This window comes from Gracilinanus agilis, chromosome 1, assembly GCF_016433145.1.
Source record: "Gracilinanus agilis isolate LMUSP501 chromosome 1, AgileGrace, whole genome shotgun sequence".
NCBI lineage: Eukaryota > Metazoa > Chordata > Mammalia > Didelphimorphia > Didelphidae > Gracilinanus > Gracilinanus agilis.
Window position 1 is genome coordinate 800,424,403 of NC_058130.1, and position 15,514 is coordinate 800,439,916.

The 15,514-nt window shown below is 41.9% G+C and overlaps 1 protein-coding gene across 1 annotated transcript in view; it reads left to right on the forward strand.

Annotated features, from left to right (window-relative positions):
- ZNF594 (zinc finger protein 594) overlaps positions 1-15,514 on the forward strand; it is a 57,731-nt gene that overhangs the window by 28,995 nt on the left and 13,222 nt on the right. The window contains exon 2 of the mRNA XM_044656738.1: positions 7-1,192. Coding sequence (XP_044512673.1) covers positions 7-1,192 — 1,186 coding nt within the window. The remainder of the gene's footprint in view (positions 1-6; positions 1,193-15,514) is intronic.

Sequence of the window (15,514 nt, forward strand, 5' to 3'; positions counted from 1 at the left end):
CATCAGAGAATCCACACTGGGGATAAACCATATGAATGCAAACAATGTGGAAAGGCATTCAGATTGAGATCCAGTCTTGCTCAGCATCAGAGAATCCACACTGGGGAAAAACCTTATGAATGCAAACAATGTGGAAAGGCATTCAGATTGAGATCCAGTCTTGCTCAGCATCAGAGAATCCACACTGGGGAGAAACCTTATGAATGCAACCAATGTGGAAAGACATTCAGTTGGAACTCCAGTCTTGCTATACATCAGAGAATCCACACTGGGGAGAAACCTTATGAATGCAAGCAGTGTGGAAAGACATTCAATCTGAACTCCAAACTTGCTCAGCATCAGAGAATCCACACTGGGGAGAAACCTTTTGAATGCAAGCAGTGTGGAAAGACATTTGGTCTGAGCTCTCATCTTGCTGTACATCAGAGAATCCACACTGGGGAGAAACCTTATGAATGCAAGCAATGTGGAAAGACATTCATAGAGTGTTCCACTCTTGCTCGACATCAGAGAATCCACACTGGGGAGAAACCTTATGAATGCAAGCAATGTGGAAAGACCTTCACAGAGTGCTCCACTCTTACTCGACATCAGAGAATCCACACTGGGGAGAGACCTTATGAATGCAAGCAATGTGGAAAAACATTCACAGAGTGCTCCACTCTTGCTCTACATCAGAGAATCCACACTGGGGAGAAACCTTATGAATGCAACCAATGTGGAAAGACATTCAGACTGAGATCCAGTCTTGCTGAACATCAGAGAATTCACACTGGGGAAAAACCATATGAATGCAAGCAATGTGGGAAGACATTCACAGAGTGCTCCACTCTTGCTGGACATCAGAGAATCCATACTGGAGAAAAACCTTATGAATGCAAACAGTGTGGAAAGATGTTCAGTTATAACTCCAATCTTACTCGACATCAGAGAATCCACACTGGAGAGAAACCTTATGAATGCAAGCAATGTGGAAAGACATTCAGTCGAAACTCCTATCTTGCTGTACATCAGAGAATCCACACTGGGGAGAAACCTTATGAATGCAAGCAATGTGAGAAGACATTCAGTCGGAGCTCCTATCTTGCTGTACATCAGAGAATCCACACTGGGGAGAAACCTTATGAATGCAAGCAATGTGGAAAGACATTCCGTTGGAGCTCCCATCTTGCTGGGCATCAGAGAAATCATAGACTTTCACACTGAGCTCTTACCTTGCTCTAAATCAGACAATTCACTCTAGTTTGTCAAAAGTTCTACTCAGATTAGGTCCAAGGGGACATATTATTTAGACCTAAAGTGTAATGCAATAAGCAAATTGTGAAAAAAAATTAAGAATCATTTACCTTTTACACCAATTTGTTGATAAGGATATGAATTTGACCAAATAAGAAATAGACAACATGAGATATGTCACAGATTAGTTTTACTATCTCAAATTCAAAGCTTTACAAGCAAAATAAGTACAAAGTTAAAGGGGGAAACAATAAGCTATCATTTGCTTTAAAACAAGATGTCTAATTGTGTGGAGAGGGCCATCTTCCAGGATCATGCATGAGGTCTTACCTGCATCCCAAGGTCCTAGTAACAGGCATGATTGAAGGGGACCAGGAAGGGAGAGAGAGGAAAAAAGGTTGAAGACCAGGAAGTAGGGTCTCTTTCTGGAGGACCCTGTGGATGGGGAAGGTGGCTGAGGGAGCCATGTGGAGAGCACCCATATGGCTAAAAGGCTTTTCTGTTTAACTCTTTGCTTTTACCTATCCAAGTAAATTCCAATTAGATTAATGAGAAATAAGGACCACGCTCCTACTTTTAGTTGTTACACCATGGTGACCACTATGGAGAAGAGTTTCACTTCTTTTTAAGCTTTTTAGAGGAGTTTAAAATAGACACTAGGGCAGACCTGCTCAAGGCACCAGCCACCACCAGCCTCCAGCCTCAACTAGAAATGACTGCAGCTGTCACCAATCTTGGGTTTGGTTTGATAGAATCTTTTGCTCTTTTAAAGGGAAAAAGGCAAAAAATCTTTCTTGGAGCCAGTTTTAAGTCCCCAGCTGGCCCCAACCTTAGCTTAGGTGGGGGCGGGGTATTGAAGGGAGTAGCAGGCAAGATATCCCCACCTGGTACTTCCATCTTGTTGTAGCCACAGCCAGGGTGCCCCCAGCATGGCTGGTCCCAAGCAGCTCCCCCACTTCACACCAAGGGTTCCTTGCTTCACAGCAGGGAGTCCCTGAGGGACCAGAACCTAATTCAACCTCTTGCCAAGGCAGCTCCCTACAGAGCATCTCAAGTGGCAAAATTTCAGCAAGGGCCCCCATTCCCCACCCATGATGTCCACTTCCTTGTGCTGGCAGCTTCTAAGCCCTGCAACAACCAGCATGCCCAGCCGACCCATCTGACCCTAGCTCAGAGGGGCTTCAGACTGGAGCCTCAGCCTGTGGGAAGCCAATAAGAATCGATGAAAATGAGACTCCTCTTTTGACCCCTTTTGTGATCCTTGTGATTTCTTGTTGAAAAGCATTGTGGCCTTATTGAAAAGCTTTAAGTTCCTAGCAAACCAGCATTTAAGAGGTTAACATTCTTCCCCTTTAGTCAGAAATGCAGCCAAGGCTGAAACTTTAGTTTAGCTGGGGCATTTGCCCCTGAGAATAGTATTCTCATACTTGGCTTGGTGACAACAAATATAGCTGAAAGTCCAGCCTGGTTCTTATCTTCACCTTGAAGCTTCTAAACCTGTTGTGTTGTCTGTGTTAAAAATACAGCTCTGTGTAGTTGTGGGAAACTATCCTTGTGCTTTTCAGTGAAGGGGAGTTTGAATTTCTTATATAATAAACTTGTGACCCAATGGCACTGGGGAGAAGCAACTATGAGTTAACAGTCAAGATCGTCTCCCATGTCCCATTATTTCCTTATCAATTAAGCTGCCCTTTTCAGATTATCAGAGATGATAAATAGATCTAGAGATCAGCCCATACCAAGGATCTCCCATGCCACCCGCTGGACCATGACCTTAGACCTCTGGCTTCCCAACAGGGTATTAAAGCTCCATACTCCTAGCTTTGGCTAAAGGCACACAGCATATACTGCACTCCAGGGCAACACTACCAACAGAGCAAAAGTAAAACTACAGGCAATTTAAAAATTATACACATATAATAAAAACAAAATTAAATATAATTACGTAAATTTTATTGAATGAAATTGAAGAGAAGCAACTTTTTAAAAACTGCTAATAAAATCAACGAAATTGAATTAAATCAAAAATTAAATGAAATATTATTTAATTGGATATACCACTTCAGTGATCCATTCTTTCAAAAAATAACAATTAAAAAGACTATTTTGGCTATTATAAATATCTATTCATTATTAGTACTATTGCCTTGCATTGATGTCTTATATAACCCTAATCTAGTTTGGGTTGCTTTCTACAATAAAATCAAAGGACATTATGTCTTACTTTTTTTTTCTTCACTAGGGTATTAAAACTGTTGTGGGATCCTTTATTTAAGTTCCTCAGCAATAATAGACTAGTACCACAGCTACTGTTGGGCTCCTCAACAACAATAGCTATAGAAGAAGCCCCAAATAAATAAAGTAGAAAGACCCAGGAAATTTCCCAAACAGATTAGGGAAGAAAGACTTGAGTTTTTTTCTACATTCAGTGAACAAAAGCAATAGTTTCTGACCAGATAATGTCAACTAAGTCCTTTTTGCATTATGGAAAATAAACAATAGAACCAGTAAAGTGCCTGAGGATTCTCCATTGCATAAGGTACTATTTATTTGGGATGAACAAGGGCTCCCTAAAGAGGGTTGGATGTCAAAAAAAGGAGATGAAAAAACCCTGCAAAGCCTGGGCACTAAAATCCTTTAGGTGCCCAAGGTATGGCTCATTTCATTTCAAAATTTTTAAATTATTTAAACTGGCCATTAATAACAAGGAGAGGTTATGGACATACTATCTTGACAATTCAACCAAGCCCACTACCCCTGAAAATAGTCTGATTGACTCTGAAATCCCTGACACACTGCTTTCACTGTCTACCAGTCATGAGGCTGTTCGTTCTCTAGATCCAGGTCATTCTGGCTTGACTCCTTCAGCTCCTCCTCAGCTTGATACAGGCTAGGATTTGACTCCTTCCACCCTTCTCCCTTCCATGCCCCCCTCACCTCCCAGCTCACCTTTAGTACCATCTCTCTACCCCCCCCCCTTACCATAGAAGCCTACCACTCTCTGCCTCACCCTGCCCACCCTTGCTCTTGCCTTTCCCAACTCCTTTTTTGCCTTGGCCAGCTTTTCCCTGCCCATCACCCAAACCCACACCCACCCTTTCCTACCCCTTGTTCAACTTCTCCCTCTGCCTCCCCCACTTACTCCTTCCCTCTACTGGTCCAGCCCCTCCCCCTTATTTTTCTCCCCTTGCTCCCTTTCCTTACTTGCCTTCTCTCCCTGCTCTCTTTTTCCCCTCTCTTCCCCCCATCATGACTAGCCCTACCCAACCTACCTAGTCTCCTCCTCTCCTAGCACCCCCACTCAATCTACTTTACTCTGCCTCCTCACCACTGAGCCAGCCCCTCCCCGCCCAAATTCTCCCCAACCCTTCACCCACCCACTCAGCTCCAACCAGAACAACAGGCCTTTTCCCTCTAAGGGATGTTTCCACTTCTGATAAATGAGGGAACTTAGTAAATATTAGATATCATACACCTTTTTCTCCATAAGACTTTGGGAGATTGTAAGGGTTAAAATTAATGATTGGACTAAATATACAAAAATGTGGTCACCAAAAATATATTACTCACATCAGGATGACTTTTAATGGTAGTTTATTTACAAAAGGAGAAAGAAAGTAAGAGAAATGTGAGAGAGAGAGAGAGAGAGAGAGAGATTAGAGAGAGAGAGAGAGAGAAATTACTCTGGCCCATTCTGAACCAGGCAGGACTTCAGAGGCCCCAGCAAAAGGGGTCTCAGAAGTAAATTAAACAAGGGTTCTAGTCACAAGGCCTCCTTCAAGATGAAGTGCCTCTCCAGAGGATAGTACCTCCAGAAAAGCCAGGAAAAGGAGTCAGCCTTTTTACTCACCCACATAGTAGTCCTAAGGGAAGATCCAAGTCCCAGGTCCATGAAGCAGATCCTCCAACAACCTCAAAAATTCTCTAAGAACTTTGTAGAACTTCCCCTCACAAGAAGTTGGAACTGTTTTTAAAGATGCTTTTTTGCATCACTTTCCTGTGCATTCCTTCCACTTTACATGGACCAATTGTAGCTTTAGCTTTTCCCAGGACTGACCAGGGGACAGTTGTTTCTGATTTGTTACCCACTATAGCACACGCAGGTCACACACCTTCCCCCCACTGAAGGATAAGTGGAGTGTATGCACTTCTAGTGATTAAATCTAAAAAATTTATAATCCAAGCTGGGATGACATAAATGAATTACTATAGTAGTTATTAACAGAAAGTGATAGAAGCAAGGTCTTTTCCATTCTTAGTGGGACCCAGACTGAGGGTACAATGTGTTGACCCCTTGAAAATCCTAATTGGGACCTGAATTCAGCCAATGATTACATACATCTATGTGAAGCTAGGAAAGCACTACTAAAGGGGTTGAGAGCTTGCTTGTTCAGGCTAGGTGATTGGACTAAATTTGAAGACTTGAGACAAAGTGAAAATGAGACCATCTCAGTTCATGGATAGACTTGTTGAACTATGATGTAGCTATCTTGACCTAAGATACTAAGGTCCCTCCTTATCTCTAAGGAGAAAGATGTTAGACATATAAGGAAGCATTTTGTAAATCACTTCTCTCAAGATATTAAGAACTATTTTAAGAAAAATTGCCCTGACTATTCCCTATGGGCATTGATACATTAAAGAGGGTAGCAGTATATGTCTTTGAGGGCCATGAAAGTGAAGACAGAGAGGAATCTGAATTAGTGGAGAGATTAAAGAAGGAAAAATCTGAATTAGAGGAGAAATTAAGAAATAGCTGAATTAAAGAGGCAAGTAAGTGAAGGAGCTATAATACAAAGAAGTCATTGCTCTTTTAAAGGAACACAAGAGTCAACCAATGGCTTTTTTTGTGGGAAAGAAGATTCTAGGTTCGTCTCCTAGCTGGCTCACCGAAAACTGTTATAAAAAATAAATGGGCAGATAGATGGATGGAGAGGGAGGGTGAACTGAACTACTACCACTGATAATTATGTGACAGCAGTGATAGTACTGCTATGTGGCTAGTGCAAGATCAACTGAGGCTTGCCACCTAGCTAGATGATATAACAACTCCTTCCTTTATAACAGTGCCCAGGCAAGATCCTTCAGGTCAATGGATGGTATCCCTTCAGGTCCCACCTGGGGTTGACTGATGATAGATATTGGGCTCATTAGCCTTGGAAATGGTTTATCTGACTGTGTGACTCCCTTCCCAGAGAAGTTATGAAACCACCACTCCAGGAAGGTACTTGAATAGTTTATCTATATTTAGCAAAATGAGTATTGGGGAAAATAGATAGAGGAATTGGGAAACCCTAACTAATTTGATAATAATAAGCCCTCAGAGCTGTAGGCAGGTAATTGATTCTGGATAGTTAGCTTCTCTGGTTCAGCCTGGCCACAGCCAAACCAGAGCAAGCAAGCTGCTGCTTGAAGTCTTTCAGCTTCTTCTTCCTGCTAGATGTTATGCCTATACAGCCTTCAGGTACCACCCCTTTCCACCCACTTCTTCTTCTCTTGCCCACTTCCCGGATCCCTCCCAGGCCCTGGGAAACCTAGATAACTACAGATGATTTGATTTCCTAAATATCTAGGGGCAGTAGAATCAGAAGAGCGATGGTCTGGGTACAGGTTGGCAATGTTATTCAGGTACAAGACAGGAGGTTCTTGCAAGGTTGAGCCAAGCAAGTCACCAATCCCCACAAGACCAGGATCCACAGATCTCCAGTCCAAGGGAAGTGAAAGGAACCAAAATCAGGGCTGCCAGGGTATTTATCTCCTCTTGGCCAACCGCTTTCTCCCCTGTCCTCACAGCCTCTGGGAACATTCTAAGATCCAACAGTCCTCACCCGTCAATCAAGGGTGACTCTCTGCTCCCAGAGTTTCAATATAACACTATGGATTATAGAAACCAGCTCCAAGAAAATAGAATAAGCTGGAGAAATAATAATAATAGATCCTCTACCAGGATCAGTGATTGTAATAGGCTAAATTATAACTCAGACCATAATGCACCATGCCAGGGAATCTGTTATTATTGTGAGGTACCACAGAGAAGTGGCCAAAATGACCAGAGGTACGGCCAAATGTGTGGCCAAGGATGTGGCCAAAGGTATCTATATGAATGATGGTACTTGAGAGGGGAAGGGATCTCAAAGGGTCTGTAGGTGAAATTTAAGCCTTTTCAGACCCCACTGCCTTATTGATGCTAATTGTTTCAGTTTGTTCCCCTCCCTATAGTGGAGAAATTTTTCTAAAGCAATTTGGAATATAGATCTACACCCAGGTGTATATAATTTCCAGTGTACTACTCCAACAGGTATCAAATTCGAAGAAAAGGGCTCTTGGGTTCATTTCTCACATGTAAAACGTATCTTCTATTGACACTGAGTGACTGTATCCTGTCACATATATTGTATTTGCTGCTTATTTGTTTTTAGATTTAAGTTTGCTTTTAAGTTCACATGTTAATCTAATATAAGATGTTCCATTATACAATATTACCTTCAGTTAGTATGTTTTTGTTATTAGCTATGTGTTCAGTTAAAAATCTATTTACGCTTGCACCATGGATCATAGCCAAGTTAGAGAGGAAATAGAGCTCTCCTTTGAATGAAAAGTTCTTGTGATATGTCTATGTTTAGCTGACCCATTGTTGAATGAATTTCTGATTTTTTCATTGTTTTTCTTTCTATTTTCAATAGGATATTTGATTTTTTTTCTCTTCTTATTTTTTGTATTTGAGTACATGGAATCAGTATTGTTTTTTATTTTGAAGGATGAGTTTACAATGTTTATTAGCCCCAATGCTGGTGCATACCCACAAGCTTTAGACTATGAAAACCTATGGGACTTTAACTAACAATTGCATCTAATCTCAGAAGAAGGGATCACAAAAGAGCCACTGCACAGTGCAAAGAAGCACAAGGTCAATGAGACCAACAATCCTTGTGGAATTGATGAGGATCTATGCCAAGACATCAGATGGCCTGAAAAGATCTCCAATATCAGACTCTGGGAAAGGACAATTCAGTATCCCATCAGTCAGGACGCTATGAAAAAAAAATATGGAACCCACCAGGGAGGAGAAAAATCGGAAGGCCAAAACAGACCTGGCAAAGATATGCCCAGTTGGTGGAAGTTGCCCAGAACAGAGTCCGTTGGCGTGAGATGGTTGGGGCCCTATGCTCCTCTGGGAGTCAATAGGAATAATAATAAATAATATGCCAAGACAGTGGACTTGTTTTGCGGTTTGAGGAAGTAGCTGTTTGACAAATTCAGATGCTGGACTTCCCCATGCCAGGTTCCTACAAGTATCTCCTTTTGACTTTCCTTTTGGCTCTCCATTTCCTGAGATTAATAGTAAAATCAGACCAGGGAATTGTACTTCTCTTTTACCTCAGACTCTTGTCCCCTTTCTGTTTATAGTATGGCAGTTTTCCATAATCCTGGCTGCCTGTGGGTGAGCACATAATTATTGCAATTGTCGTGCAGGCTTGTAGGACACAGGTCACTTTAATTGGGCCTTGCTGGTGATTCAAGGACCTATTATGGTTCTATTTTTACTCATAATTTTATACACATAGGATTTTTATATATATTTTTATCCAGAGTTTAATTTTTCCTCTTTTATTTGTTTTTTGGGGGGGGTTGGTTTTCTTTTTTTTTTTAAACCCTTAATTTCGGTGTATTGTCTCATAGGTGGAAGAGTGGTAAGGGTGGGCAATGGGGGTCAAGTGATTTGCCCAGGGTCACACAGCTGGGAAGTGGCTGAGGCCGGGTTTGAACCTAGGACCTCCTGTCTCTAGGCCTGACTCTCACTCCACTGAGCTACCCAGCTGCCCCCTTTTGGTTTTCTTTTGAGAATTGATTAACATACCCCATAACTCAACCATGTATCCTGGGGTGATTCTACTGTTGGTCAAAACCCTCCTAAAGGGGGATTGTATAATTATCCTAAAATCTAAGGTTCAAGATCTTTTAAAGCAATTTTAGGAAAAGAAAATTGCCAAAACCCTGAATCAAGAAAGTGGATCTTCTGGAAAAGATATCATAAGGATGCCTACAGAAACTATACACTACATCAAAAGATCCTGAATGAACTTTGGTATACAATTAACTGAATTGAAGGGGGTTGTGCCTATCATTTATTCTGGATGTAAACTCCTATGCCAAAGGGGAGTGCTCCCTAATTGGCTTTTTGTTGTTATAAGGAACTTCTGGGACAAGATGGAGGACACCTTGAGTGACAGAATCGTCGGTTGAGACCTCAGAATGTACCCAGGTGGCATGATCCAGGGCCAAAAGGCAGTTGGACCTACCCCTGTCTATAAATACCCAGGATGTACAGGACAAAAGGAACTCAATTTTGAGTATTGCTAGGTGGAGGGTGGATCTGGGAGTGTGGGTAGTGTGATAATTAGATTAAGTCTACACTGCCCATCTTTAGATTTAATCACCAAAGGTAAGAGCACTTCCAATTTGGGGAGGTCTGTAACCCACATGTACTAGAGTGGGTGACAAATCAGAATTGACTGACCTCCCCCTAGGCAATCCTAAAAGAAGCATCTGTTGTGATTGGACATGTAAAGTAAGAGAAGAGGCACAGGAAGTGATGCATAAGTGACCCTTTTAAAAGGAGAAGGTCTTCTGCTGGAGAGAGATCTTCTGGTGAAGAGGGCTGCTGGTGAAGAAGCTCTTCAGAGTCTTCTAGTTTTCCTGGTTCATGGAGGGGTGCTGGCTGGAATGCTAAGACCTTGGTGAAACTGCTTTCAATATCTTCTTTAGAAGTCCACGTGGTGAGTTTGAAGACTGAATCTTCCTGAACTTCTCTTAAGGAACTTCCTTTTAATAGACTCTGTGAATGAAGCAAAGGAGGAAGAGGGAGGAAAAAAGATTGAATACAAGGAAGTAGGGTCTCTTTCTGGAGGAATTGGTAAAGTGGAAGGTGGCTGAGGGAGTCATATGGTGAGGACCCACATAGCTAAAAGTCTTTTCTCTTTAATTCTCTGTCTCCACCTATCCAAGTAAATTCTAATAAAATTTAAGAAAAATAAGGACCATACTCCTAATTTTATACTTTTAATAATTAAATGCTTAAGTTTTTAAACATTCTAACCACCCTCTCAAATACCTTAATTCATCATTTCATAACCTCAAAAATCCCTATAAAGGAAAAAATTAAAGATAACAAATGATATTGTGGATTTAAAATATGAAATAAAATGATTGACAGTCTGTTCAGTTAAAGGCATTATCAAATTGTCTTACATAGTGTAAGAATGATTATTCTGAGAGGCTCAAGATGTTAGTTGATTAGACAGGCTTAAGTGAAGAAGCCCGTCTGGGCAATTCTCTTCACCCTTACTGAATTCTCTGTGTAAGGGGTGTACTGACAGAGATGAGCAGTGTCGGTGAACTGATAAGGGATTTCTCTTGGGGTTAGTGTCAGGTCCCCAGGGCTTGGCTTAAATGCCTTGAACCCAAGAAACCCCCTTCAAATCCCAACCCTGCTGGATTAAGGCTGAATTGCAGGTGGTCTCGGACTTCATGAAGCCAGAACCTGAATAGATAGCCCTTCCCCTTTCCCTTCTTCTCCTCTCTGCTTCCTTGTATTCCCAGTGTAAACACTTTTGCAAGAAGTCATTTTGGACCAGCATGATTGCCAGTTCTTGAGTTAGAACACAGAATGCAACGAGGGCATTTGAGCTGGCATGAGACCAAAAGTCAGTTGAGATGTGCCTATAAAAGGAGGAAGACAGGCAGCTGGGTAGCTCAGCGGATTGAGAACCAGGCCTAGAGACGGGAGGTCCTAGGTTCAAATCCAGCCTCAGACACTTCCCAGCTGTGTGACCCTGGGCAAGTCATTTGACCCCCATTGCCCACCCTTACCACTCTTCCACCTAGTAGCCAATACACAGAAGTGAAGGGTTTGAAAAAAAGGAGGAAAACTCAGGACATCAGGGTCTCAATCTGGAGGGCAGGATCATCTCAGGATTGTCTCTTAGCTAGGTTACTGATATCTGTTAGGATTAGGTACCTAGCCTGCTCATAGGCTATTCCGTATGTATCAGCATCCAGCTTTATTCATCATTCAGCATCCACATACAAATCTAAATAATAGCAAGAAGATTAACTATAAAATCACAATCACCTTGCACTAAGATACACCATCAGAGTCAGGCCTCTGGCCTGGGCAGGCAATCTGCCAGGCAGGCTTCAGGATATCAGCTTCTTTAAGAATCTACTGAAGATTTAGCATAAACTCAATATATAGATAAGGTTTAGGATTCATCCTTAATCCCTCTTTTCTCATAATTCACCCCAACCTTTCCTTTACCTTATTTAGCATCATTAAACTAGTTAATATAAAAGAAGCTGATACTGACCTGATTTATTCTCAACATTCCAAGGGGAAAATTCTCCTGGCCATTACTGAAGACAACTGTAAGCTTATGATCTTCTAGGTTTAAATTCAACAATCGCAGTCAGAAATAGAGTTCAGAATATCAGAGTTTATTACTCTTGCGTTCATTTTATAATCTAATTACTAATTGAGGAAAGCCAATCACTCCCTCATTAGTCAGTGGTAATAGGTGGAGTCAAGTGAGCAACTTATTCCTGTTAGTGGATTCGTTATAAATCACAATTAGCTGCAGGGTCACTAAAGTAGATTCTAAGTAAACTCACTTTACCATCCATATAGGAGGTTTCACCAATACCTCCTATTGTTCCACCCCTCCAAAGGACCTTATTTTATTTTTACACCAGAAATACTACAATCTGACTGCTCACAAAAGGTTATTATTATTATGAATAGGATAGGAGAGGGCAGTGGTGCGTGTCCCTGATCTAACCCGAAGTATCAAGGTCCTTCTTCACTGTTCAATCCAGACCAGGAATTCTCCTTCCCTCCCCTATATCTTATACTAAGCTGACCTAGCAGATTAATAACTCAATAAGGGGTCTCTGTAGTAAGGCAGGACAGAGAGTCTTCACAACTGTCACCCACCCTTTGGCCGCCAATAAATCCTAGAACTCTTCCACAATTGGTAATAGAGAAGCCAGTAACAGCAATATGTCTTTCAGGGTATTCCGATGTCCAAGGAAACCTTCAGATAGTCTCTGCTCAATCCCAAGGTAGCAAAAGTCCTTCCTCTCTCCTCCGAGATCAGAGACCAAAGACCTCCCCCAAGGTTCTTTCTTTCCCACAATCCTCTGAGCCTGTCCTCAACTGCTGCTCTGTCAATCACCTCTTTTCCAAACATTCCAAACTGTTCTTTTGCAAACCTGTCCTTACATTAGAAAATCACCATGAATCTATCGGCTCGACAAGCTAGACCAGTGACGGGCAAACTTTTTAAAGAGGTGGCCAAAGGAAAGGGAAAAAACTTTAGGCAGGCCAATATAATGTATTAAAAATAACAATGATACATTTTACAAAATTCTTGTATTTATTGTGATAAGCCCTATTACTGGCCAGATAGAGCATTTCAGGGGGCCGCATCTGGCCCACAGGCCATAGTTTGCCCATCACTGCTCTAGACTGATTGTACTCAGAGACCAGTGTAACATAACTGATACAATTACACTTATTTCTACAATTTCTAAGCCTATCACTTACATATCAAATTTTAAGCATATTTTGCATTATGGTCTGTCCTACCTATTGTAAGAGGGGAAAAGGATTTTTTATAGTCGCCAGAGGATTGAACTATTATCAATCCTCAATCTCAAGTCAAAATTGACTTTTATGGAAGTTTATTTACAATTAAGAAGAGAGAGAGGAAATGAGGAAATAAGAATCTAACCCAGCAGGTAATTTACTATGATCCTCTAATCCGGGTAGATCTTAACCCTCAGCTGAGAGTCAGAGGGCCAGAGGCTGGGAGGCAAATGGAGCAAAACTTCATTCACAGAGTCTTATTAAAAGAAGTTTCTTAAGAGAAGTTCAGGAAGATTCAGTCAGTCTTTAAACTCATCATGTGGAATTCAAAGAAGATAGTTAAGGCAGTCTCACCAGTGTCTCAGTGTTCCAGCACTCCTCCATGAACCAGAAGAGGTCTGTCACCAGATGCCCTCTTCCACCAAAGACCTCTCATTCACTCAACTCCCTCTTTTTAAAGGGGTCACTTTTGTGTCATTTCCTGTGCCTTCCCCTAGCTTGCGTGTCCAATCACAATAGATGCTTTTCATAGAACGCCTAGGGGGCAGTCAGTCAATTCTGATTCATCACTCACTCTAGCACACCTGGGTTATGGACCTCCCAGAATTAGAAGTGTTCTCACCTTTTGTGATTAAATCTAAAGATGGGTGGTGTAGACTTGATCTAATTATCACACTATACATGGTCAAATTATCATGATAGGAAAACACAAGTGAATTTAAGTGATAATACATTATACTTTATTTTAAGACAGTCCCACCAGATCTAGATTCAGTTCTAAATGATACCCTACAGAATCTTTTCTCAAGAGACACTTGCTATCAGCACCTCAAATGATAGGGACCTCTACTTTCAGTTAGTTTGCTGCCCAGGTTTTATGACAATCTTCCTGCTCAGGAGGAGGGTCTGAGTCCTGGGGATGAAGGAGGGAAAGAGGCAGGTGTTGAAGAGATAGGGAAAGTGGAGCCTGTGATAATTAGATTAAGTCTACACTGCCCATCTTTAGATTTAATCACCAAAGATAACAACACCTCTAATTCTGGGAGGTCCTAACCCACATGTGGTAGAGTGAGGGACGAATCAGAATCAACTAACCGCCCCCTAGGTGGTCTATAAGAATTGTCTATTGTGATTGGACACGCAAATTAGGAGGGAGGAACAGGAAGTGATGCATAAGTGACCCCTTTAAAAGGAGAAGGTCCTCAGTCAGCTGAGGTCTTCAGTGGAAGAGAGCATCTTCTGGTTCGTGGAGGCGTGTTGGAATGCTGAGACTCTGGTGGGACCTCTGACTTCTTCCCTCTGAATTGTCACGTGGGTAAGTTAGGCTGACTTCCTTTCTCCTTCCTTGGCGTTTCTGGAGGCTCTACCCTCAAGGAGGCCTCTCTTGCCTCTCTAATTGTAAAAGGCCTTGTAGCTAGAAGCCTTGTTTAATTAACCTCTGTGCCCCTCTGCTGGGCCTCTAAATTCTTACCTGGTCCGGGCAAGAGTTTCTCTCTCTCAATTTCCCTACCTTCAACCTTCCTAATTGTAAATAAATCACCATAAAAGTCAATTTTGACTTGAGATTATTCCTGAATTGGGGAAATTTCCCCTGTTGACCACCTTTTAATATATTGAACCCACAAAACTCCTTTTTCACCCTTATAAGCCCCAGAGATGACTGTGTTGGTTGGTAGTTGCCCAGAGAGAATTCAAACCCTAGGCAGAATTTGGAGAACTGAGGAAGTAGGTGGTCTAGCACTCAGAAGGAAAGCTCTAAGAGTTTTAGGAACCAGGAGAAACTTTTCAGAAAATGACATATGTTAAGTGAGAAGACTGAATCCAAGGGGTCAAGGTGAGCATGGAGGGCATATTCCAAGCAGTGGACACAACTAAGAGAAAGGCAGAATTATAAGATGGAGGGTCTTGACCAAGAATCAGCCTAGAGGCCAGTATCATTGGATCATAGACAAAGTAGAGAGGAGTTGTGGGAGAAATACAACCTGGTTTGTAGCAGGATCTCGCCCCAAGAATGGAAGACTCAAACTGTTCCAAAGAGAAGTAAGAAAAGAATTTTATTTGAAAAAGAAGTAGTTTATGGTGGCATAATAGTCTAATAACTGGTAGAGTAATCTGGGGGCTAAATAGGTAGCCTTAGGGCTGATAGACAAGGCCAGGGCCTAGTAGAGTAGCCTCTTTAGATCTGATTGGGACCCTTAGGAGGTGAGATTACTTTGCCTTTTGGAAACCAACTCTTCAGGTGTAGGTCCCAGGTAAGTCTAAGCCGGGAACCCAGAAGGCACCAGACTTCTGCTGCCTCCACTTTCCTTTGAGCCTCATTTCCCTTTTCTCCCTTCACGGTGAGCGTCTTCTGTAGCAATCAGGAACATGGCTCTCCTAGAACTAGCTACTGGCTATCCACACTCACATTCACATCCCAAAAGCCACAGGGCACCATTCCCAATTTACCATTGAGTCACACTTTCCCTTCTCACATCTCCTATACCAGTCTAGGTGTTCTATATCCCTCTCCCCAGCTCTTGGCTAAAGGTTTGGTTATATGCCTCCATCACAGGCCACCTGTGAATTCCTAATTTATGAAATTACGAAATGGGGATGGGGATGGCCATGCCTCATTCTTTGAGTACTCAGTAG